General features: G+C 35.1%; 1 protein-coding gene across 50 annotated transcripts in view; it reads right to left on the bottom strand.

Moving 5' to 3' along the window:
* The window catches only part of CLASP2 (cytoplasmic linker associated protein 2), a 256,293-nt gene that overhangs the window by 39,379 nt on the left and 192,844 nt on the right, over window positions 1-24,070 (bottom strand). For 29 of the 50 annotated variants that reach the window (XM_058290827.2, XM_058290835.1, XM_058290826.1 and 26 more), the window contains 6 exons: window positions 21,518-21,681; window positions 20,857-20,935; window positions 16,760-16,903; window positions 3,905-4,048; window positions 2,521-2,627; window positions 772-925 (listed from right to left, as the gene is read on the bottom strand). In XM_058290827.2, the coding sequence (XP_058146810.1) occupies window positions 772-925; window positions 2,521-2,627; window positions 3,905-4,048; window positions 16,760-16,903; window positions 20,857-20,935; window positions 21,518-21,681 (792 nt within the window). Of the gene's footprint in view, window positions 1-771; window positions 926-2,520; window positions 2,628-3,904; window positions 4,049-16,759; window positions 16,904-20,691; window positions 20,743-20,856; window positions 20,936-21,517; window positions 21,682-24,070 lie in introns of all 50 variants that reach the window. The other 21 variants (XM_058290822.2, XM_058290823.2, XM_058290825.2 and 18 more) reach the window with 2 other exon arrangements.

The following is a 24,070-nucleotide window of genomic DNA, read 5'->3' as shown; positions in this document are numbered from 1 at the left end:
TCAATAATTTTGCAAACACTGAGAATCAAGACTCCATAGGAAATGATGGGATGGCTTGTTTGGGGCAAAGTCTAAGCTGGTAGAGAGAAGTCTAAAAAGCAGCAAAGTAAAAAATGACCACTCTTTTTATAATGGTGGAAGTAACAAACTGAAAATAATACTTGCAAATGTCAAAGATAGTCATAACATTCTTAATTAGACCTATGTAAACTGATGATGCAAATCACTATCACTAACTTAAGAGGAAAAACATCTAAATTCCTTATCTTATCTTGCACCACCCATGTGATCTGACTCACAGTCCACTCCACCACTCTATAATGCTCTAACTACACTGGCTCTCTTCTTGGTCTTCAAAACTTGTTCCCATCTAAGGATCTGTTTCATGATGGAATGCTCCTCTCCTGGATTAAAGATTTAGGTCAATGCAAATGCCATTTCCTGAGATCCCTTCTCTGACCACACAATCTAAAACAGATTTACTTTCCTCCAAGGCATGTTCTAACTTAACATCTTTATCTAAAACTCTCATTTCTTTGCTTACATGTTTGTCTCTCTCCACAAAATTACAAGGCACTTAAAGGCAGGGACTTTGCCTTGTAAATACAAAGCCTAGGACAGTGCCTGGCACTGTTAAGACACTCAGCAAACACTTGTAGTGTTGACCCCTAGAAAATTATACTTGAAAACGACAATGCAAAAAGGTTTTAAAAAATAACTACTGATAATAAAAAATGAAAGTCTACGATATAAGACTAATCAAATACTCACTGAATCACCATCATCTTTTTTAGAATCTCTTTTCAATGGCTCATTCATATCTTCTTGACTACGGAAGCTGAAATTCTGAATTGCTTCAGTGACACCTCTAAGAGAGCTATAAATATCTTCGGAGTTCATATTTTCTGTATCATAATCAAATGCACTATGAAAAAGACAACAACTAATTTTTATTTATGTGTAATAAAAACATATTTGAGGGGATTATGTATAAACTGAGGATATTTATAAAGACACAATTAGAGAATGGATATTCCCCAAAGCATAATTAGCAAAACAAAACCTGGCCGCTCTATATGGATAATGTGCATATCCTTTTCTCCCTTCACCAAGGAGCACCTGCAGGGACTCCAGAAGGCCCAGTTCTAAATAACTAGCTTGTTTTGCCACTTTCAAAAATGTTCTGATTAACCAAAGATCAGTAAAGTATGGCCTGTGAGCCAAACCCAGAACCCTGCCTATTTTTGTATAAACATTAATAGTTGGAATAAAAACAAAAATAATAACTTATAGCACATGAAAATGATATAAAATTCAAACTTGTGTGTCCATAAAAAGAATTTTCTTGGAGCAAAGCCATGCTTATTTATGTATTGTCTATTGGTTATTTTTGCACTACAACAGTAGAGTTGAGTAATTGGTAACAGCTATTGCAAGGCTTGCAAAGCCTAAAATATTTACAATTTGACTCTTTAGAGAAAAGTTTGCCAACCCCTGTGATTAACTCAAAATAATGGTACAGTTTGAAGAGGAGATAAATGTATTTTATACAAATTTATAAGAGGGCAGAGAATTTTTAACACTGAACATAAATGTTATTGACATGAATTCAATTATCAAATTCAAAAATTCAAATAAGACTGGAATTTGGCCACCAAAATGGTCACATGTATAACATGGAAGAAATAAACAAGCTGGTAAGTTTGCAGTATATTTTTCTGCCATAGGATGCCAAAGTACTATCCTACAAACATAATGAATAATCTGAAGCATGCTATGGTATATGGCAATTAATTACAAATATGAACTACTATGCAATTTTTTTTAAAAGGGAAGAAATAAGACTCCATTAATGAGCCAAGAACTTCATTTGAAATACAGTCCATGCTTGAACTGCACAAGTGTGGGAGACTGATACACATCTCATATTTGTATTAAGACCATTAGCCACATTTTTGCCAAAGAAATATACATATCATTTTATTATTTAGCCCTATCCTTTCAGTTCTCTATTTTTATATTTTTGTCTAAAAAGCTTACTTTTTCTTCTGCTTTTAGAGGCAATTGGCCAATATTGGATCTAAATATCTGTCCTTTTAAATTGACTCACTATTTATACAGCGTAGTATAACTGCAAGTCATGATTTACAGTTTTTCTGTACTTCCCTTTTTTTCTTTCTACAGTTCTTCATTATTTACTGGATTTATATAGCATCTCTGAGAAACATAAGTATGCTATTTAATGCAACAAGTGGTAATTCACAAAAACTATGTCAGTAGCCTTTTTGTTCACTGATAATAAAAAAAATTCCCTACCCTATATATTTTCTTTGCATTACCATCATCTAAAGGGTTAGCTTTGGAATAAACTTAAAATTTTTTTGAATCTGTTAAGTTTCTACTTCTCTACACCCTTTCAAGTCAAGTGGAAATCAACTCGAATTATATAAATGTCTCTGGCTTTTCTCAGATCAGGAATCTGCAAATACAAACCATAAAGGGAAATTACCCTTTTATTACCTAGGAGATAAAGTATTCTGTGATGTATTGGTAGGAGAAGTAAGAGGACTGGACCAATTGGCTGGTGAACGTGGTGTTGGTCTCGTCAAAGGACTCCCCATAGAACCCTGATAGAGACAAGCAGGTATTAACATATGACAGGTAAGTTCAACTAAAAGGCTTTTTTTTTTTTTCAGGAGGTTTCAGGGACTGAATCCGGGAACTTCTACATGGGAAGTAGGTGCTCAACCACTTAGCTACACCAGCTCCCCAACTAAAAGGATCTTAACCATACAATCATCAAGTTGAATGATATAGCCATATTTATAGGTAAAAATTTAAAATAGTCATGTACTTATCTTTGGTTTTGGGAGAAGTGGGGATTTTTTCCCCATTCAGAAATCTAATTCACATCTTTCCTTGTTCTCCTCACCTCTCTCCTGCTCTCAAATATTATCAAGATCTTTTTCCTCAAGGATTCAAAAAGGTTCAAAACAATTTAAAATTAGCTTCCTATTCTGAGCCAACTTTCTTCTTCCAGTCATTTCAAATGCTCAAATTTCATTTCTCCTTCAGTTTACTTTAACAAATCATTTTCACAAAGACACTAAAGGAGTAAAATCTGGTCATTTTGTAATTTGCCTAACTCTTAAGATATAATGAAATAATCCTTTCTCCTTTTAAAAATAAAAAGATCCCTGACTTTGGTTTCTAAGAAATTGATCTCAGATTATTTTTAACCCTCAGACTTCCCTTAAACCTGGTATCACTGGATCTAACTTCTCCTTTATCCATTCCCAAAGGTCTCTCTCTCTATCTCTTTTAAATACTTAAATTTGATACTTAGGCATATTATGTAAGAGATTCCAAAACATTTATTTATATATGACACTGTAATTTTTAACAGACTCAGAACCTTACTTAGTTCCCTAAAACAAAATCCTATATATCCAACCACAGAGAGACTGACGAGCCTGCAATCATTAAGTGAGAACAATCATTTCCAAGCACTACCCTCTCTGGACTTCATTTGCAAGTCTTGGAATAAATCATCTCTGTCAGTCCTGAAGTCAGGATTGGTAAATCCAAAGAGTATGTCCTAATTCTAAAGGCTTACTAAATGTGTGCCCTCATCTATGTTCTGCTCACATTTGGCTTTCGCTTTTCAGACCCTGGCCATCTCTCACCAACACTCTAATGCACATCAAATTATAATATAAATGTGAGAGGTCTAAGGGCTCTAACTTTCCCAGGACAATATTTATTCCTACTGAGAAACTGCTGCCCAGGAAGATACAAAAATTATATCCTAGGGTTATTTCATACAAAAGAAAGCAATTATTGTTAAACCAACGATCACATTATACAATATCCAAGTTGTTACTTCAAAACAAGTGAGAAATACCTGGGTTCCGTTGCCTGTGTTTCGAAGGTGATTATGAAGAAGCTTTGTAGCACCATCCTGAAAAGTTTTTGGTAAAGCTCCTAAGAGCATTGTAAACTCTGGGGTATTGAGTTCAAATAAAGAAATCAGCACTGACTGTGCTGCCTAGAAAACAAAAGCATACAAGAAGGAGATGAATGTATTTTGGTTTCTCAAAGACCATTTTCTTACCTCAACATTTCTGTTCAATAGCATGAGGCTAAGCCTTCTTTCCCAGGGAAAAGAACGATGTTCTATTTGGTTTCAAATTATGTTGTTGAAAAAAAAAACAAACAACCTAGTAGTTATTTTTTGAAGTTAAGAAGGGAATACAAAAAGTATAATATGAAATAACAACCAATGACAGAAGTCAACATATGCTGTTTCCTTTTTTCCTAATAAAAGGTTACAAGGAAAAAAGATGGGTGGAAATAAGAAGCATAAAGTATTATGTACAAAGCCCATCTTTAGTACTTTAATTTTCATTTTTTCACACATGCTTCTAAATTAGCCAGCCATATCTAGCCTTCTACAAGTCCACAATTTGAAGCTAAAACTAGTCTAACTTTTTGTGGAAATGGCAACAAAACAAAGCTTACTCAGCTCAGTTAAGCACATTAATGAAGGACAAAAAGACTAGGAAATTGAATTGAGAGTACAGAAATAAAAAATCAATCAATTTTGACAACGGTGCCAAGTCCTCTCAAAGGGGAAAAAATAGTCTCTTTAACAAATGGTGCTGGGAAAACTGGGTATCACAGTTACTAAGAACTAAATATATTGTGTAACATATTGTATAATTCCATTTATATAAAAAGTAAATATAAATCAATTTATAAAGAGAAAAAAAAGCAATTGTGCAAAGAATAGCCAGAAATGGGAGCTGTGGTCAGCAGAGGAAGCATTGAGAGACTGAGAGGTGATGGAATCTCGTTTATTATTATTATTGAAATAATGAAAATGCTTTAATGATGATTGAGGTGATGAATGCACAACTATATGATTGTGCCAAATACCACTGACTGCATTTTGGATAAATTATATGCTTTGGTGATATGTATCAATAAAATTGATTTAAAAAAAAAAAGAATCTAAAGAATGGGATAAAATATTTGGAAATCATATTTCTCATAAGGGTTTAATATCTAGAATATATACAGAACTCATGCAACTCAACAACAAAAAGAAAAACAGCCTAATTGAAAAATGGGCAAAGGACTTGAATAAACATTTATCCAATAAAAATACATAAACAGCCAAGAACCACATGAAAAGGTGCTCAACATTATTAGTCACTAGGAAAAGGCAAATCAAAACCACAGTGAGATACGATTTCACTCCTACAAGAATGGCTATTATTACAAAAAAAATAGAAAATAATTGCTGGCAAGAATGTGGAGGAACAGGAACCTTCAAACATTGTTGGTGGGACTGTAAAATGGTGTAGACACTATAGAAAAACAGTTTAGCACTTTCTCAGAGTTAAGTTTACAATTGCCATATGATCTGGCAATGCCACTTCTAGGTATATACCCAAAAGAATTGAAAACAAGGAGTCAAATGGATATTTGTACACTAATGTTCATCGAAGCATTATCCACAATAAAGATGGAAGCAACCCAACTGTACATCAGTGGGTAAGTGGATAAACAAAATGTGCATATATAAACAATGGAATACTATTCATCAAAAGGATGTAGTTCTCATACATTTGGCAACATGGATGAACCCTGAAGATATGTTGAGCAAAATAAGCCAGAGAGAAAAAGATAAAAATTGTAATGATCTCACTTATATGAAAGAACTACAATAAACAAATGCATAGAGAAAAAAGTAGGTTACAAGTAACCAGAGGAAGAGGGTTGGGGAATGGGAAGTTAATGTTTAAAGGGTAGATTTTTTTTTGGGGGGTGATGGAGAAGTTTTGGTAATGGATAGTGTTGATGGTAGTGCCATGTTGTGAATGTAATTAATACTACTGAATTGTATTTTTGATAGTTGTTAAAATGGGAAATTTTATGTTGAATATATGTTACCACAGTAAAAATAAAAAAATCCCAATGACATAAGAATTGCAAAATACAAAAAGTGAACCCTAATGTGCTACAGGCTTTAGTTAATAATATAATAATATTGGTTCGTCAATTATAACAAATGTACCATACTAATGTGAAATACTGATAGTAGGGGAAACTGTGTATATGTGTATGGGATACAAGACTTCTATACTTTTTGTGTAATTTTCTCTGTATTTCTGTAAATCTAAACCTGCTCTAAAAAATAAAATCTATTTAAAAAGAACATTTATAAATTTTCTTTCTTTCTCTAAAGTAACTAACTGAGTTATTAAAATCCAAACTTTAAAAGTAAGAGAAACTTACTTGAGGAGAAAGAAAGTCATATGATTCAAAATCACCTGAACTGTATTCATTGCACACAAACCTTTTCCTGGGCCTTTCCTGTTCCCTCTCTACAAAAAATTTAAGCATTCTATGTTTATAGCATCTCAATATACAGCACTAGGGGAAGATTAAATTATGTTACAATGAAGCAAAAGAGCCTTGAAAGACGATATAGTTCCATACATGTAGAAATTGAGAGAGAACTATTACATACTACTAAAGGAAAAATATAAAACACTTGTAATATGAAAACATTGTTATATATATATATAAAGTATATATTACATGTGTGTATACTCTAACATGTTAATAGTACTTAGTAAAACTATTTTTCATTTTGAAAACAAAAACGAACAACTCTGTGCCTTTTTTGCAACCACAAGCTAATTTCAGCAAATGAACTGATGATTGTTAAGGTATACTTTATTCTATTTAGAGTTTATTTTGTTGTAAGATTTGGCTCTATTTTCCTCTTAGAAACAGTCTAATTTTCCCCAAACTATTTACCAAGGTATGACTTGAAGTGACTTTTATCAAGATTCAATCTCCTATATAAAACTAAGACTCTCTGTACCTTCTTCTATAGTCCAACAATCTATTTCTGTACTAATGATGTATGATTTAAATTGCTAGAGCTTTAAGTATACATATATTTTAACAAATCACTTTTATTGGTATATATTAATAAAATATAAGTCCATCCAAAGTGTACCATCAATGGTATTTGGTGTAATCACAATTTGTGCATTCATCACTCTAAGTATATTTTGATCAAGTACTTCTGTCTCTTATTTTCCAATGTCACATTTTCTATTTTAGATACATTTTATATTTATTTTCAAATAAAATTTTCACAGCTTTAAATCAGAGTTGTGCATGTATGATTTAAAAATATATATAGTAGAAAAACATTTTATAATTCTCAATTCTCCCACTCAGCTCACAAGAAAGTTCTTTTTTATGCTTGTTCTTTCTGACAAGTTAGGCATACATAGGCTTATACAATTATTACTTGATTTATCAGCTTGAGACATTTTCTAGTAATTTCCTCCAAAACAAAATGAAGATTTCTTTTCAGTATCGGTTCTACCTTTCCTACTCTCTTCTTTGCACACCTCACCAACAATACATTTTTGTTACACTAGACAGAGGAACTTTTCAAAAAAATAAATCAGATCATATCACCCCTTATGTAAAAACGCCAATGCCTTCTTCATCCACATCAGTATTCTTGACTGATGTGGATATTCTTGGACTATCCTAAGATCATTCCCGTATTAGAGCTTTGAACTGGCTGTTAATATTGCAGCATGTCTCCTAAAGGAAAATTAGCTCTGATACTTTTCCAGTTGATTTCTTGGATTCTCTAGACAATCATTTTGTCTTGAACTTTGATGGTTCCTGAGAAAATTTATATACTGTTTTCTTTTCTTGTCTTAATATATTGGCTACAATGTTAACTCAACATTGAAGAACAGTAATTTTATTAACCATCCATGTCTTTTTCCTAATTTTATTAATCTTTCTCATATTTCACTATTGTGGCTGGTAGCTAGAGGCCTTTTTATACTTAGTACTGAAGTTTCCTTCTCTCCTTTATTTTCAATGTCTTTAAATTTTTTTTTATTAAGCATGCTTAATTTTAAAAAATTGATTTCTGGCATCTATTGAGATAATCGCATACTTTGTTTTATGACTATTGGCATTGAATTGACTTAATATTTTATTATGGGTTGTTTTTCCATTAACATTATCAAACCCATATTTGTCGGTTTGCAATTTTCTATCTTACCAGACCATTTCCTCCTCCTTGAAACACTGTTTTCATTTGGTACCTTGACATCACATTATCCTGATTTTCCTTCTACCTTCTTGTTTACTCTATCTGAATCTCCTCTGTACAATTCTCTTCCATGGGATTCACATGTAAGGAAGGCCTCAGGGCTTAATACTGAGTAGTGTGCTGGTAAATGTTTATCAGCTCTCCAAAAATAAAAAGAGAAAAAGCCCTATTTGTGGCATTTGCCAATGTCCATGGTGGAAATACTCTTAACATGCTCAAATTCAATGTATCAATATGTCACTGAACAGAAAGCTGAAAAAAGCATAAACAATTGTCTCTCTCATGAGTTGACTCTAGTGTATCACTGGATCGAGTCCTTTTTCCTTTCTGCATTTTCTCTCTAGAAGATATAGTTCATTCCCATGACTATGGCATCAATTTTGTATTTATAGCTCATACTTGTTTTTTGTAATCCAGACACAATATCGAAATGCCCCCATGATGTTTTCAATGGGATACTGCATAGGCATCTGAATCATATCTGTAGCAGTTTGATATTATTGATGAATTCCAAAAAGAAATATTGGATTATGTTTGTAAACCTATCTTTTCCTCTGTGCATATTAGATTATATTGGATTCATAGGTTTATTTGATTAAGTAATTATGTAAACCTCTTGTGCCAATAGGATGTTGAGTCCTCACCCTTTGGTGGGTAGGGACTCACAGATAAAAGGCATGGCAAAGGACAGAGTTAAGGGTTTTGATATTGGAGTTTGATACTGAAGGCTTAAGCTGGAGCCCCGGGAAGAAAGGAACCCTAAGCCCAGAAAGAAGAAGACCTGGGAAGAGAGGAACCCAGGAAGCCTGAACCCTGGCAGACGTTGGCAGCCACTGTGCTCCAACATGTGGAAACAGACTTTGGTAAGGGAAGAAACTTACGCTTTATGGCCTGATATCTGTAAGCTCTTACCCCAAATAAATACCATTTATAAAAACCAAATGATTTCTGGTATTTTGCATCTGCATCCCTTTGGCTAATAAATATCCATAAAATCTCCACTGAAAACCACAAAATAAAATCAACAAAACCTTACTTGGTTCAACATTAACTCTAGATCTTCTACCACAGAGATATTTCTCCCTCTATCCTCTCCGTCTAAATAAATGACACCACCACCTACCTAAAAGTTCAAGCCAGAAATGTGAATTTCTCTGCAAACATCCCCTACATCAAACTCATCATTTCATCTCATCTTTCTAATTTACTTTGGATTAATTAAACTATTTCTCTTATCCTAAAGTCATCTTTTCACCTAGACTACTGCAACAGTCTCCTAAAAGGGCTCTTTATTTCTATTCTGCTATTCTCTAATCGTCTTGCTGTAAGGCAGTCAGAGTTAGGCTTCTAAAACCTAAATCTAAGAAAAACAAACAGCAAAAAAACAAACATAACAGCACCCCCGAACTTAAAATTCTTCAAAGTCCTCTTATAGCACGTGGAATAGTCTAAAACTCCTTAACATACTTATTGAAGTTCCCATATATTTTATCAAGCATATATATAGAATACCAACTGATAAAACTGTCACTCATATGCCACTTTACTCCAGCCATAACTATCTTTTCAGCATGTCAACCGTTCCAAGCTCCTTTCCAACTCAAAATCTGTTCCTTCTGCTCTTTCCACTGCTATCACAACCTGGAGTTTCTCTGAGCCCTCCTAGATTATTATTCTCCTAAATAAGCCTCCATTATTTTCTTAATAGCACTTACCACAAATTTTAATTGTGTATGTTTAATATCTGACTCCCTAGAATTATAAACTTCTTAAGGGCAGGAACCATTTCTATTTTATCACAGCATATCCACTGCCAATCATTGTTTATGGTATCTTCTTTTTTCTTCTTCCCATTCCCCATCCTGCTGTTTTTGCTGTCTGTGTGATCTTCTGTATCTGTTTCTCTTTTTGTCTTTCTTTTCTAGGATTCACCAGGACTCAATTCTGGGGACCTCTGAGGTGGAGAGAGGTTCCCTGTCAACTCTGCCACCTTAGTTCCTGGTCTCTGCTGCGCTGTGCCTTGATTCTCCCCTTCGTTTCTTTTGTTGCATCATCATCTTGCTGCATGACTCACTTGTGTGGGCACTGGCTCACTGCATGGGCAACTGGCTTGCTGTTCAGGCACTTGGCTTACAGCATGGGCACTGGCTTGCCTCGGCTCACCACGCAGGCACTCAGCTCATCATGCAGGCACTGGCTCGCTGCACAGGCACGCTTTCTCTTCTCTTTTTACATGAGGAGGCCCCAGGGATCGAACCCGGGTGCTCCCATACGGTAGGCAGAAGCCTTATCACTTGAGCCACATGTGCTTTCCTGTTTGTGGTATCTTAAAGATGCTCAAGTGCTTTGGCAGACTGAGTGCAGGACTGGAGCTGAAAGGAGGATAAGAGGACCAAAAAACACCAAAAACATGTTGTATGTACACTTCGTGCACTTTTCTGGATGCATATTCAGTGTTCTGTTGGAGGCAGCTTGGATGGGGTTGTGAGAACCAACTGTTATACATCCAGGAATTTTGTGAGCCACAACCACTAGTACCTTAGAATCAGATCCAGTGGGAGTACTTATACCATGCAAATTGACAACACTACAAATCAGGAATATTTATTTATGGGAAGCTGGCTTACTGGTACATCATTGCTTATGCTTTATAAAAAGATTAAAAAAAAAAGGGGGGGGGGGTGTATTAGTCGGCCAAAGGGATGCTGATGCAAAATACCAGAAATTTGCTGGGCGTTCTAAAGGGTATTTATCTGGGGTAGGAGCTTATAGTTACCAGGCTGTAATGCATAAATTACTTCCCTCACCAAAGTCTATTTCCGCATGCTGGAGCAAGATGGTTGCTGATGTCTGTGAAGGTTCAGGCTTTCTGGGTTCCTCCCTTCTAGGGTCTTGCTTCTCTCTGGGTTCAGGGTTCCTCTCTTCCCTGGGCTTGCTTCTTCCTGGGATCAGCATTCCTCTCTTCCTGGAGCTTGCTTCTCTTTCCTCTGTGAGCTTACTTTCCAGGGCTCACACTTAAGGCTTCAGCATTAAACTCCAACAACAAAACTCCAACATTAAGAACCTGCAACTCTGTCCTTTGCGATGCCTTTGATCTGTGAATCCTCACCCACCAAGGGGTAGGTGAGGGACTCAATGCCTAATGCCCTAATGACGTGGTCCAATTAAAGCCCTAGTCATAAATCAGGCCCAGGTACAGACCAGATTACAAACATAATCCAATATCTATTTTTGGAATTCATAACCATATCAAACTGCGACGGGGGGGGCACCCTTGTAACTCGTCTCTCACTCTGTGATGTCACAGCGACTACCCCCTTCTCCCGAACAATTAACTACCTTCATTTATTGTCTTACATGAGATATATTACAGGCTCAGGGAATCAGGGACTACAATGACGAGAGGGGAAGAGTACACCACAAAGGCAGGCAAGTAAGTGAAAGTCTGCATGCTGAGGTAGAATGCTCAGCTTGCGTCATCCATCCTGCAGCCTTCATAAACTCTCTGAGGAAGATACTGGAACACTCTTCTCTGGAGAAATCAATCAGCTCCAAAAATGGGACCTCTAGACACCAATATCTGAAGGATCTCAAAGAAAAGGCCAGCACACAAACCAAGTACCTTATGGAAGACTTTCTCAAATATACACAGACCCTCCATTTAGCTTTTTGGTATCTCATTATTAAATGTGAACACACTGCAAAGGATCGTATTCAATTCATTTTTAGGTAGATCCTGAAACAGGTAAGACCCTACAGTGGCTTGGACCTACGCACCCCAGATAAACAAGTTCTGAAACTTAGTCTGTTCCTGTCGATGCGAATCCACGCTAAGACAGACTTTTTGAGGAGGCTACTTCAGTTGAGGTGTGGCCTAAATTCAATCAGGATGGGTCTTAATCCTACTACAGGAGTCCTTTATTAGCAGAATAAAATTCAGACAGATAGAAAGAAAGCCACAGGAAGCAGAAGCTGAAGGTCAATGGCAGCCAGAAGAGAAGACAGAGACCAGGAGAGGCTAACACGTGCACTGCCATGTGACAGAAGAGCCCAGGACCAAGGATTGCTGGCGGCCAGGCCCAAAATGGGAGTTTTCAGGAAGAAAGTATTACTTTGATCATGTCTTGATTTGGAATTTTTCCTAGCCTCCCAACTGTGAAGTAATAAATTCCCATTGTTTAAGCCAACCCATTGCATAGTATTCGCCTGAGCAGCCAAGGAAACTAAAACAGACACCAAAGCAAAAGGAAAAATGGATCTAGAGAAAACAGGCAATGTAAGAGCAGGGGAAAACACACATATGCACAAAAAGTATCTTCTAGAGAGATAAAAAAGATTAGCAGGTGAAAAAAGTAATTATTTTTCTTTTTAACAGGAAAATAATAAAATTATTTCTTAATTTAGGAGATGCAATATCTAACTAATACTAGTTCAATAAGAGAAAAGAGAAAACAAAGAAAGACATCATTAAAAAAATACTATGAGGGTGTTTCCTAGAACTAACTCAAGTACATGAGATTCTATATTAAAATGGACCACTAAGTGCTTGGTACTGTGAATGAAAACAACCCACACCAAAGCATATCACAGAGAAATTTTGGAACACTTTTGATAAAGGAATATCCTAAAAGCTTCTAGAAAAAAAAAAAAAAAAAAAAGATCAGATACAAAGGAAAGATAATCAGAATAGCATTAGATCTCCCAACAGTAATCCTGTAAACTAGAAGATAATTGAGTAATGCTTTCAAAATTTTGATGAAAAGTTGGATGAAAAATTCTACACCTAGCCAAACTATGAAACAATTATAAAGGCAGAATTAAAATATCTTTGGAAATCTTTTAGATACAAGTTTCTTATATAAATGATTTACAAATATTTTCTCCCTTTATGCTGTTATACTTTCATTTTCTTTTCCTTTGAAGCACAAAAGTTTTTAATTTTGATGAAGTTCCAACTTGTCTATTTTTTTTCTTTTGCTACTTGTGATCTGGATGTACTAAGAACCCACTGTCAAATCTGAGGTCATACAGATTTACTCCTACATTTTTTTAAGGAAGTTTAAGTTTTACATTTAGGTCTTTATCCATTTTCAGGGATTTCTGTATATGCTATGAAGTAAGGGTCTAATCTCATTCTTTTATATGTAGATATCCAGTTATCCCAGCACCAGTTGATGAAAAAGGCTGTTCTTGACCTGTTTAATGGTTTTGGAATTCTTGTTCAAAATCAGTTGACCACGGAATTATGGATTTATTTCTGAACTCTTTATTCTATTTCATTGATTTATATGTCTATCCTTGTGCCACTGTCACAATGTCTTATTGTTGCTTAACAATATGTTTGAAATTGGGAAATATTAAGTCCTCCAACCTTGTTCTTATTTTTCAATGTGGTTTTGGCTATTCTGGGTTCCTTGCAATTCCACATGCATCTAGAATCAGCTTGTCAAATTCTACAGATCTATCTGGGATTCACTAAGAATTGTACTGAATATTTACATCAGATCGGGGAGTACTGCTATCTTAACAATAAGGGTTCTGATCTATGAATTGTTTTTCAGTTCATTTAATTTCTTTCACCAATGTATTACAGTCTTCAGAGTGTAAGTTTTGTACTTCTTTTGTTAAATTTATTCCTAAGTACTTTATTCTTTTTGATGTTATTATAAATTGAATAACTTTCTTAATTTCAGATTCTTCATTTCAAGTGTAAAGATATACAACTGATTTTTGTATATTCATCTTGTATCCTATAACCTTGCTGAACTCATTTATTAGTAATAACAGTTTAGCAGATTCCTTAGGATTTTCTATATAGTAGGTCATGTCATAGTTTTACCTTTTCCTTCCAATCTGGATATGTTTTATCTCTTTTCCTGCCTAATTGCTTTGGCTAGAACCTCCAGTACAACGTTGAATAAAGCAGTAAAAATAGACAACCTTGTTCTGTTCCTAATATTTGAGAGAAAGGATCCAGTCTTTCACCATTGAGTATGATTTTAGCTGTGGGTTTTGCTTACATACCATTTATGAGGTTGAGGAAATTTCTTTCTATATCTAATTTGTGAGTGCTTTTATCATAAAAGGATGTTGGAATTGGACAGATGCCTCTTTTGCTTCTAGTGAGATGCTCATGTGGTTTTAGTTTTTTATACTATTGATAGGGCGTATTAAAATTAAACTAATACATTTTTGGGGGGTGTTAAAACAACCTTGCCCTCCTGGATATATCCCACTTGATGATGGTATATGTGATAGCTTTAAGTTACATACTCCAGAAAAACTCATTCCTGTGAGTGTAACCCGTGAAAACAGGACCTTTTTCTGAGGTTACTTCAGATAAGGTGTGGCTCAGGATGGGTCTTAATCCTTTTAATGAAGGCCTTAGAGGTAAGGTCACAAAAAGAGGAAAATCTACAGAAGAGCAGAGGAGCCTAGGGCCAAGAATCACTGGCAGTCAGCCCCAGAATACCAGTCTTCGGGAAAGAATCACGATCTGTACGTCTACTAGCCTCAAAATCGTAAGACAATAATCCCCATTGCTTAAGGCAACCCATTGCATGTTATTTGTTTTAGCAATGAGGAAACTAAACAGTGTATAATTCTTTTTGTATCTTACTGGGTTTGATTTGCAAGTATACTGCTGAGGATTTTTAGATCCATATTCATAATTTATTTTGGTCTGTAGTTTACTTGTGATGTCCTTGGGCTTTGGTACTGGTATCAGAATAAATTGGGAAGTGTTCCCTCCTCTTCTATTTTTTGGGAAGAGTTTGTAAAGTACTGGCATTATTTCTTTAAATGTCTGATTGAATTTACCAGTGAAGCCATTTGGGAGTGGGATTACTTTTGTGGGTATTTTTAAAAAATTACTAATTCAATCTCTTGTTAAAGGTCTATTCTTATTGTCTCTTTCTTTTTGAGTCAGTTTTGTTAATACGTTCTTTCTTAGAATTTGTCCATTTTGTATGTTACCTAGTTTACTGGCATATAATTATTCAGTTTTTCTTTATATTCTTTTTATTTCTATAAAGTCAGTAGTAATATCCCCTCTTTCACTTAAAACTTCTAATAATTTGAATCCCCTCCTTTTTTTGCCTTGGTCAATATAACTAAAGCTTTCTCAATTTTGCTGATTTCTTCAGAGAATTAGCTTTTGGTTTCACTGATTTTCTCTAAAGTTTTTCTATTACATTTCATTAATCTCTACTTTAATCTTCATTATTATTATTTTCCTTCCATCTGCTTGCTTTAGGTTTAGTTTGCTCTTCTTTCTTTTTTAATATTGGCATTAACAGTTACAAATTTCCCATACAAACCAAGTACATCCTTATAAAGCCTGGCATGTTATGTCTTCATTTTCATTCACCTCAAAAGTTTTTTCTAATTTCCTTTTAAAATTTCTTCTTTGATGCACAGGTTGTTTAGGAGTATTGTGTTTAATTTCCACGTGTTTGGGAGTTTGCCAAATTTCTTCCTGTTATTTATGTTTTTGGATCCACTGCTGCCACACCGAGATAGCTGCCTGATGTATTTCCTCATTGTTTTTGCTAGTTGTCTGTCTGTTTTTTCTTTAGGAGGCATCAGGAACTGAACCTGGGACCTCCCGTGTGAGAGGCGGGTGCTCAACTGCTTGAGCCATATCTGCTCCCTTTTCCTGTTACTGATTTCTAATTTTATTCCATTGTGACTGGAGGGCATATTTTGTATTACTTCTTTCCTTTTGAACTACTGAGATTGGTTTTATGACCTAGCAATATGATCTATCCTGGAGAACATTCCATGTACACTTGAGAAGAATATATTTTCTGCTTTTGTTTGGCAGAGTATTCAGCAGTGGAAATAAAGATCTTAACATTTACTTTCTGTGCATTCTTTTGCAGTGAATATTGAAGGAAATGATTCAATAAAGAAGAGAATAAATAAAGTGAGATATAGGATGAAAGAAAGGAATGATTAAGGGTGAACAAAAATCCCAGGATGATAACAAAAATCCAGGAAGCTACCTATGAAACAGGCCAAGGGAGAAACTGTGTCCAATTTGGAGAGGAAGATGATGGTCTAGGAAGGAGCTCTCCAGAAAATAAATAAATAATGTGTATTTTTTAACATATAGAAAATATAGTTATAGGTATGCTGTAGAGATGTTGAAAACATTAACAGATACTTAAAAACATTAAAAACAGACCAAGCAAATTAACTTCAGGATAAATAAATCTTCAATAAAAAAAGGAGGCAGAGTGGAATGAATACTTAAAAAAATGTAAATTCTTATTTGAAATACGCAGGTAAATGCAAGGAGAAAGATCTGGAATATTTAGAATGGTTACAGATTAGAGATTGGAAGGACTGTGGCAAGGACAACTGTTTTTGATCCTAAATTTGATAACCAGGTACACATTATTTGGATAAAATTTTAAATAAATTAAAGGAAGGGAGAAGAAACAAACATAGGTTGATTCTTCATATCACTGTGTAAACAACTCACTGCTAACTGGAAACATCCTGAAAATATTTGCTTCCTTCTCTGGAAATCTAAAATGACTGACTTGATTTTCCAATTAATCTTCTAAACTTTATATTAAAATATACCTTCCGAACATCAGAACTTTTGGGTTCTGTTGTCCAAGTGATGACCCGAGACACTGCGAGGCGAGTTTCACTGGAATTTATAAAATCTCCGGGATCCATCTGTTTGGCCAGAGTTTCTATATATTTAAGGATAGCAACCTTCACCTGCAGAGGTAAGCACAACAAGAGAGGATGATCAGATGATCACTGAGGGACACCGGAGAATCTCTGGAAACAATTAGGTGATTATTTTTTGAAGAACAAAGAAAATGGAAAAAACAACAATAGTGACAATAAAAGAAATTAAAGAAATTCTTTCCTTATTATTTTCTCACTCAATCCAAGTAAAGTCTGTGGGAAGCCATGCCAGGTTAATATGTAGTAGATAAAATATTAAAATAAAGTTCTGACACTTTAGCCCAGCTGCTTAGGCCAAACCCTGCTTAGGGTTTTCAAGAAAACACAAAAGGCAGTCTTTCTTAGTTGGAGTCTAAGGACTCCTGTGACGGTCTCCAGGTGCATTCTGAGAGGAGAGGGGTTAGGGAAGGAAGCCACTACTATTGTCTTCTTTTCAATGCTACTATCCCTCCTTTCTCCCTTATTCTCAGTACCAACAATTTACAGCTCTCCCTCTCTCCCAATGCCTTAATCACTTCCTAGGAGATAAAAGTTATTCTGCACTGGTTTGCCAGTTGGTCAGGTCCATATTTTTAAGAGGAGCTGGTAGCTAGAGCAGTGCCAGGAAATTCACAGCCACACTGCATGGTCTGGAGCAGCTTAGTGTGACTAAGGCAAAGCAATCACCTTTTATCTTTGAGTGCTAGCAACATCTTTGGGGTCAGTGGTTTCATGACTGGGATGAGCAGGAGTGCGCTGAATTTGTCAGGCAGCTGGAACCAAACTTTGTGGCTAAGTTTTACTGAGCAGTGACTGCTACAGCTGGTAAGGACTAACAGGTATTAATGCCAAAGAAGATAGTCATAGTTGATGGAGTTGAGGCCATGACCTTACAATGAGAACTCGATTTAGATGTGCCACTTAAAGATCTGGGGATGGTAAATCAATCACCTAATTCGAATTGCTGACCAGTAAAAGTATGGTTATTTTAGAGTTAATAGCATATCAACTGGACTCCTGGAGTACATTTTCCCCCGTAAAATTCAGATACCAATGTGCTTCCTAGCTTTCTTCTTTCCAAGAAATGTCAAACATCTAAGAATTGGAAGGCTTCCACTGCAGCTATAACCAAAAGGAACTGAAGCATTATAACTCATTTGGCTTGCCACTGGACCATGAGGTGTATAAAGTAGAATACTCTCCTTACCCCAGAAACAGAAGTGATTAAGAGCAATAAAACATCTTATTTTAATAGTTTGGCTGTAATTAAATGGCTGATTTCATCACCCTTACTAGAATCTTGTGTAACTACATGATCTCCCAAACATTTGCTTTCCCAGTGATAATTTAGCAAAATAAGGAAAATCAGGAGAGGGAGATAATTAGTTATTACCTCCTCCTCTGATGTCTGTTTGAATCCAAATAGCAATGGCTTTTTTATAAAGTATATGTGAATCCTTGGAGCTGGTAGCAGGTGTTCCTATTCTGTAACGTTGCTCTATACAATAATATGAAAAGACTTTTTACGGATTGAGGGTTTATTCTTTTGTACCAAAATAAAGAACAGCTTTTCAGGGATAAAAAAAGTTCTGACTCTTCTACATTTTTCCCTTCCTGGCTCCAGTGGAAAAAAGAAAGAAATAAAGAAAGAAAGAAAGAAAAAAAGACAAAGGTTCAAATCACATTCTTCATTTCATAATGTATGAATTTTAAGAATTACAACTGTAGAAATGTACTGAAAAATTACAGTTGTTAACCTATCAGTCATCCTGATTAAAATGTACAGTGGATAGAGAAAGATTTCTGGTTAGTTTTGGAGTAGCAGGCCCAACTAAATTATGGCACACCTAATGCTTTGAATTCTTGAAGCTATCTTACCTTGTTTTTGATCAGTGTGAATACCTAAAAGGTGACTACATTAAAGCCAAGAATGAACACCAATGTGTTTTGTTTTTAATTTGTCACAATTAAATCTATTTATTTGCACTGATTTTCAATTACTACAGTGTCTTAGCAATTTATATAGGCATAAAAAGTTTTGAAAAAGTTTCAAAGAATAGGTGTGTTTATTAAGTGATAGGCAAAATAACCACAATACACACAAAATCATTTGAAAGCATACATTTTAGCAGGATTATTTTACAAGGTTATACATAGTCTATATTTTCAATAATAATAGAAACTTTTTCAGAGAAGGAAAAAATCTAGATGCTAAGGTATGTGTAATTCTTCAACATCTTTGGGAAACCCAGGAAAAGAGGTTAACAAAAATTATGTTTGTTTTTAAAAGATTACTGATTCAAATAAAATTATTTTGTACTGCCATCTCCTCTATTCTATTGTTTTCTTTCTGACATTCAATCATATGATATAAGAGATTTAAACTTTTATAGAAAATCTTTTATTATAAAGATTCATCCTTTTTTCAATCAAGACTTTTTCTGCATCTTATACCCAGGTTATTTGTGTTTTTCTCTAACCTTTTTTATGCTTAGGGTATAGCACCAAGATAACTTGTCCTTGTTATCCTAAAACATCATTTGAAGAGTGATTTTATACATGTAAATATTTATATACATTTAGGCTTTTAGAGAAATAGTTTGATTCCAGTTTTCAGTATTATGTTTTCCAACAGGAAAGCTAATTTTAACTTGTCTGTTTCCCATTCATTTTTCCCTTTGAATGTCTTTCTCTTCAGGTCTTTGGCAACTTCATTCTCTCCCTCAATTCAACTCTCACCCTTATTTCCTACGCTGGTTTAGACTTCTCTTCCCATTGCTTCAGGCAACATCTCTACATAGATTTTCAACAGCACCTGAATACCCACCACCAGGACCAGTATCAAAACCCAAATTCTAGTTTAGTTTACTGTGTGCTATAGTCAAAATATATTCTAGTCCCAGGAATATCTAGCACAATGTCTTGAACTCAATGAACATAAATCAATAATATCAAGTAAATTATCCTGCAAGTCACCTTTCAAAATCCAAACAGATGGAACCCTTTTCACAAAGCGGCTTTGAGAAAATAACATTATGTTATGAACCATGGTAAGAAATATAATTGGATTTCTGAGGCACATCCAGAAACTTATGGAAAAATCAATCCTGAGCAATAACGTTTGTGCAATATATTTCGTGCAGAATAGAGCAGAAAAAATAAGGCTTGTATATGCACATATGCTTGTTATTTCCCTGACTTTAATTTCATTTAAAATTAACTCACTAAAAAATATTTTCAGTGAAGATTTCAGGGGCTCTTCTTTTACCTTAAATTTTGAAATATTTTTAGTCACAAATTGGAATCCACTTAGTTTTCATATAAATTAATTGGAAAATGTTTGCAAATAACAACTGAGAAAACGAATCCTCATTTCAAATTTTATGTATATATCAGAAATACCATTGCAAATAAATATTTCATTTAAGGAGAAATGGAGAATAGCACTGAAATTAAATTTTTTTTGTTTAATAAATTGAACACATAGGCAAAGCTGACATTTTGTCCAAAATAGCTATTAAAACCCCTAAAATTAAATAAAAAGTATTGGGAAATCACAAACATAAAATTAGACAAGACTTTATAAAGTAAGTTTGCATTACCAGCTTAGGGTTAGATGGCCATACTTGTGATGCTTCTAAATTGTGTATCCCCAGTAAGCCTCACCAAAGGATAGTCTGGCATTTGAATAACATTTGAAATCAAGTATCTGCATGCGTAAAAGCTTTACAAAGGTTAGTAGTTGAAAACAGAGCATACAAACATTATCTGAAACACTGCAGAGTTTATAAAAGAGAGTATAAAGAAATAATGCAGATTAAAACAAACAAAAAAACCTTAGAACTCCAAAAAGAGTGAAGCTGGTCCCGAAGTGCTGGCTTGACTGTCTGAAAGTTTATAAAAACAAATTCCACTGATTGAACAGCTTCTCGCGTGACAGAAATACAAATATCAACATAATTTTATTAATACAAACTCTTCAAAAGACTTCAAATTTTTACCTTCAAGCTTGGCGTTTGGGTCTGATCAACTGTAAATCTCATTAGAATATTGAACTGAAGATCATTTGGAAAAGATTCTCTAAAATAAGAAACAAAACAAAAGAAAACAAAATATCATTCAAAAAGTATACATGAAAAAGTTTCTGTATGTGGTACAGTCTATGTGTTATAGTATAAAGACTCCAGAAAAATGTGATCATTTGCATTTATACTTATGGGATTAAAAACCTAGACTATAAAAAATACTAGTCTATCATATCTCAACCATAAACTTAATCAGAAAAATATATTCAATAAAAAGTGCAACATTTTCAGAAATGTTTCCCTGTACCTAAACTCTGAATTCTAGATGTATTTTGAGTTTCTAAATGGATATTTGAAATAAGTCATTTCAACAACCTATAGAACAAAGTAAACCAAAGCCCTGGTTTGAACTATTCTGAAAAAAGATTTTGAATATTTAAATTCATAACAAAACATTGTTTTAAAATTAGGAAATACTTGAAATGTACCACGTGAATGGTCATCACGAAGGATTTTCAAATCCAGCCTCTGCAGTCTAAATTATTTTAAAGAAATCAGAAATCTTCATTTTTAACACAGGAATTAAATATTTCTGATTACTATCAAGTAAACTTGAAACATACGAAGAAAATATTACCTTGTAACATCAAGGGCTTTCTGAACTTTTGCCTGAACAGACCCAAGCAAATCAGCACCCATTTTTTTTAGGAGTTGTGTCAGCAGTACAAACAACCAATCTTGTAGATCGTCTTTGTGGACTTGTATGAAGTCCACCAGGGTCTCCAAAAACATGCTGAACACCTACAGTTGATATAAAGGGAGAGGGAAGGGTGAGGGGGTGGGGGGAGAGAAAGGAGGAAATATTGATGTCTATGCTCAGTTCAAAATGGAAAGAGAAAGGAATACAGGAATCAGAGGCACAGCGATTGGCAGCCAAGCGGAAAAACAATCTCTCTTGCTTTTCATTGAACTCTGTGATATAAGAGTACATTTGAATTGTTAACCAACTTCTGCAAAAGTTCAACAATTAGCTATTCCATGCAGCATCACTTGGTAAAGAAACTTTGGCCATAATGGCTGGCACACCTAAGGTTATCAATGATACCATAAACTGGTTAAATATGAATTTCATTTTATCTGAAATTTAGGGAAACAAGGTTATATCTCTTTACAAAAAATTTAAGGCCATTTACTGCTAGGCAAAGAGGAAAAACCTCTTCAAACAATGACAGCCATACTGTATTATGAATTAAATTATAATCATGAGATGACAGAAACTGGTTTTTAATAATCTCAAAAGTATGAGAATTAAGAGTTCTGTTCTCAATGTGTACTTTATTTCTTGAATTTCCTTTATATAGTTAAATATGAATTTTTTCTATGTTAAAAACAGAGGATTTTTTCTATCATAATTATAAATAAGCTCTAACTTTTGAATTGGAGTTAGAAAGTAAAAATTACACTTCAGCTATTTGCCCGAGATGCTCTGTATCTGTAAAAGGAGAAACCATGACTACTTTCAATTTTATAGTACTCTACTGGCCCTAGGCAGTATATGCTTCAACACTGTTCTCACTCACAATGCCCATTCTCTTAACTCCCATCCCATTTCGCCGCATGGAAAACCTGGCTCTTCTTCAATTCCAAACTTGGCCCACTGCTTCACTTAAATTTTCTCTGGCCCTGTCCTTAGGGCCAAGAATATTGCAGGGGACCTTCACTATACTTAGTCTATGACAAATACATGTATCTAGTACTCACTTTGACTACCGCCTGGCAAATCTGCCCAATAGTTTGCTAGAGGTGACTTGTATCTACTGTGACCAATTGTTAAATATTCAAGAATTCTGAGTTGGTTGGTAGTTTCAAATTGGCCATGGTAGGAGTAGTTAGCACAGACCTGGTAAATGTCATCAATCAGGGCTTCCTATCCCTCTCCTAAACCTGGTATATCAGCACACCACTCTGTAATTCTTTGGTTCACTGTCACGTCTGTTGTTTTAACTCCTACCTGTTCTCTTGAATATTACAAGTTTCAGATTTTGTTCTATCAAAATCTAATCTGATATGACCTTTCTACACATGCCTCTTCTGTTACTTTTACCGGACCTGTGGTTGGCGCTGGGGTTGGTGTATACTCAGGAGACCTGAATTTCTGGACTGTCCGTGTGACAGCGATGCCCTGAGCCTCAGCAGACTTGCAACTCCTACCCTCTGGTTTATTGGACTTACCCTGGCCAGCTAACAGGAAGGTGAAGAAGGTCAACCACCACCACACCAGGGAGCCAAGAGTGCCTACAACTACAAGCAGGAGAATTGCATCCATCATCCATGTGGAATCTAAACCCCTTCTTGATATAGAGAGGGAGTGGACACAATCATCCCAGGGTCCACAGGCTGGAGGAATAGAGTATGGATTAAAGTGGACTTACTGATATTCTACTATGGAACTATTGTGATTAGCAGTGGAAAAAAATGTAGCATTGCTGTAGAGAAAGTGGCTATGGTAGTTGCTAAGGATAGAGAGAGGGAAGAAGAGATACGATGTGGGGGCATTTTCAGGACTTGGGAGTTTTCCTGGGTGGTACTGCAGGGACAATTACCGGACATTGTATGTCCTGCCATGGCCCACTGGGTGGCCTGGGGAGAGTGTAAACTACAATGTAAACCACTATCCATGTGGTGCAGCAGTGCTCCAAAATGTATTCACCAAATGCAATGAATATGCCACGATGATGAAAGAGGTGGTGATGTGGGAGGAATGGGATGAGGGGGGTGGGAGGAATGGGATGAGGGGGGTGGGGGGTATATGGGGACCTCATAGGTTTGAATGTAACATTAAAAAAAAAAAAAAAAAAGGAAAAAAAAAATCTAATCTGAGGATCACAGTCATTAGAATGCCTAAAGCCAATTCTCCCATTTTATGGTTGAGGAAACTGAGATCCAGAGAATTAAGTGATTTGCCCAAGGGTTCAGAGCTAATCAATGGCAGAACTGGGACTTAAACCTACATCAATGACTTTCATTGTGCTCCATACTCTTAATTACTGGATGACCTATACTTCATCTATTTTATTGTCACCCAACATGAAATTCTCTATTGCCTTTTCCCCACTTTGATTGCCTTTATACCTATCCTTCCAGTAAATCTATCTCCAAGGAAGAACTACCTTTACTCTTTTTGAAGAAT

The sequence above is a fragment of the Dasypus novemcinctus genome, chromosome 31, assembly GCF_030445035.2.
Source record: "Dasypus novemcinctus isolate mDasNov1 chromosome 31, mDasNov1.1.hap2, whole genome shotgun sequence".
In the NCBI taxonomy this organism is placed as follows: Eukaryota; Metazoa; Chordata; class Mammalia; order Cingulata; family Dasypodidae; genus Dasypus; species Dasypus novemcinctus.
Note: the sequence above shows the minus strand (reverse complement) of the source record. Positions and strands in the feature narration are given on the sequence as shown.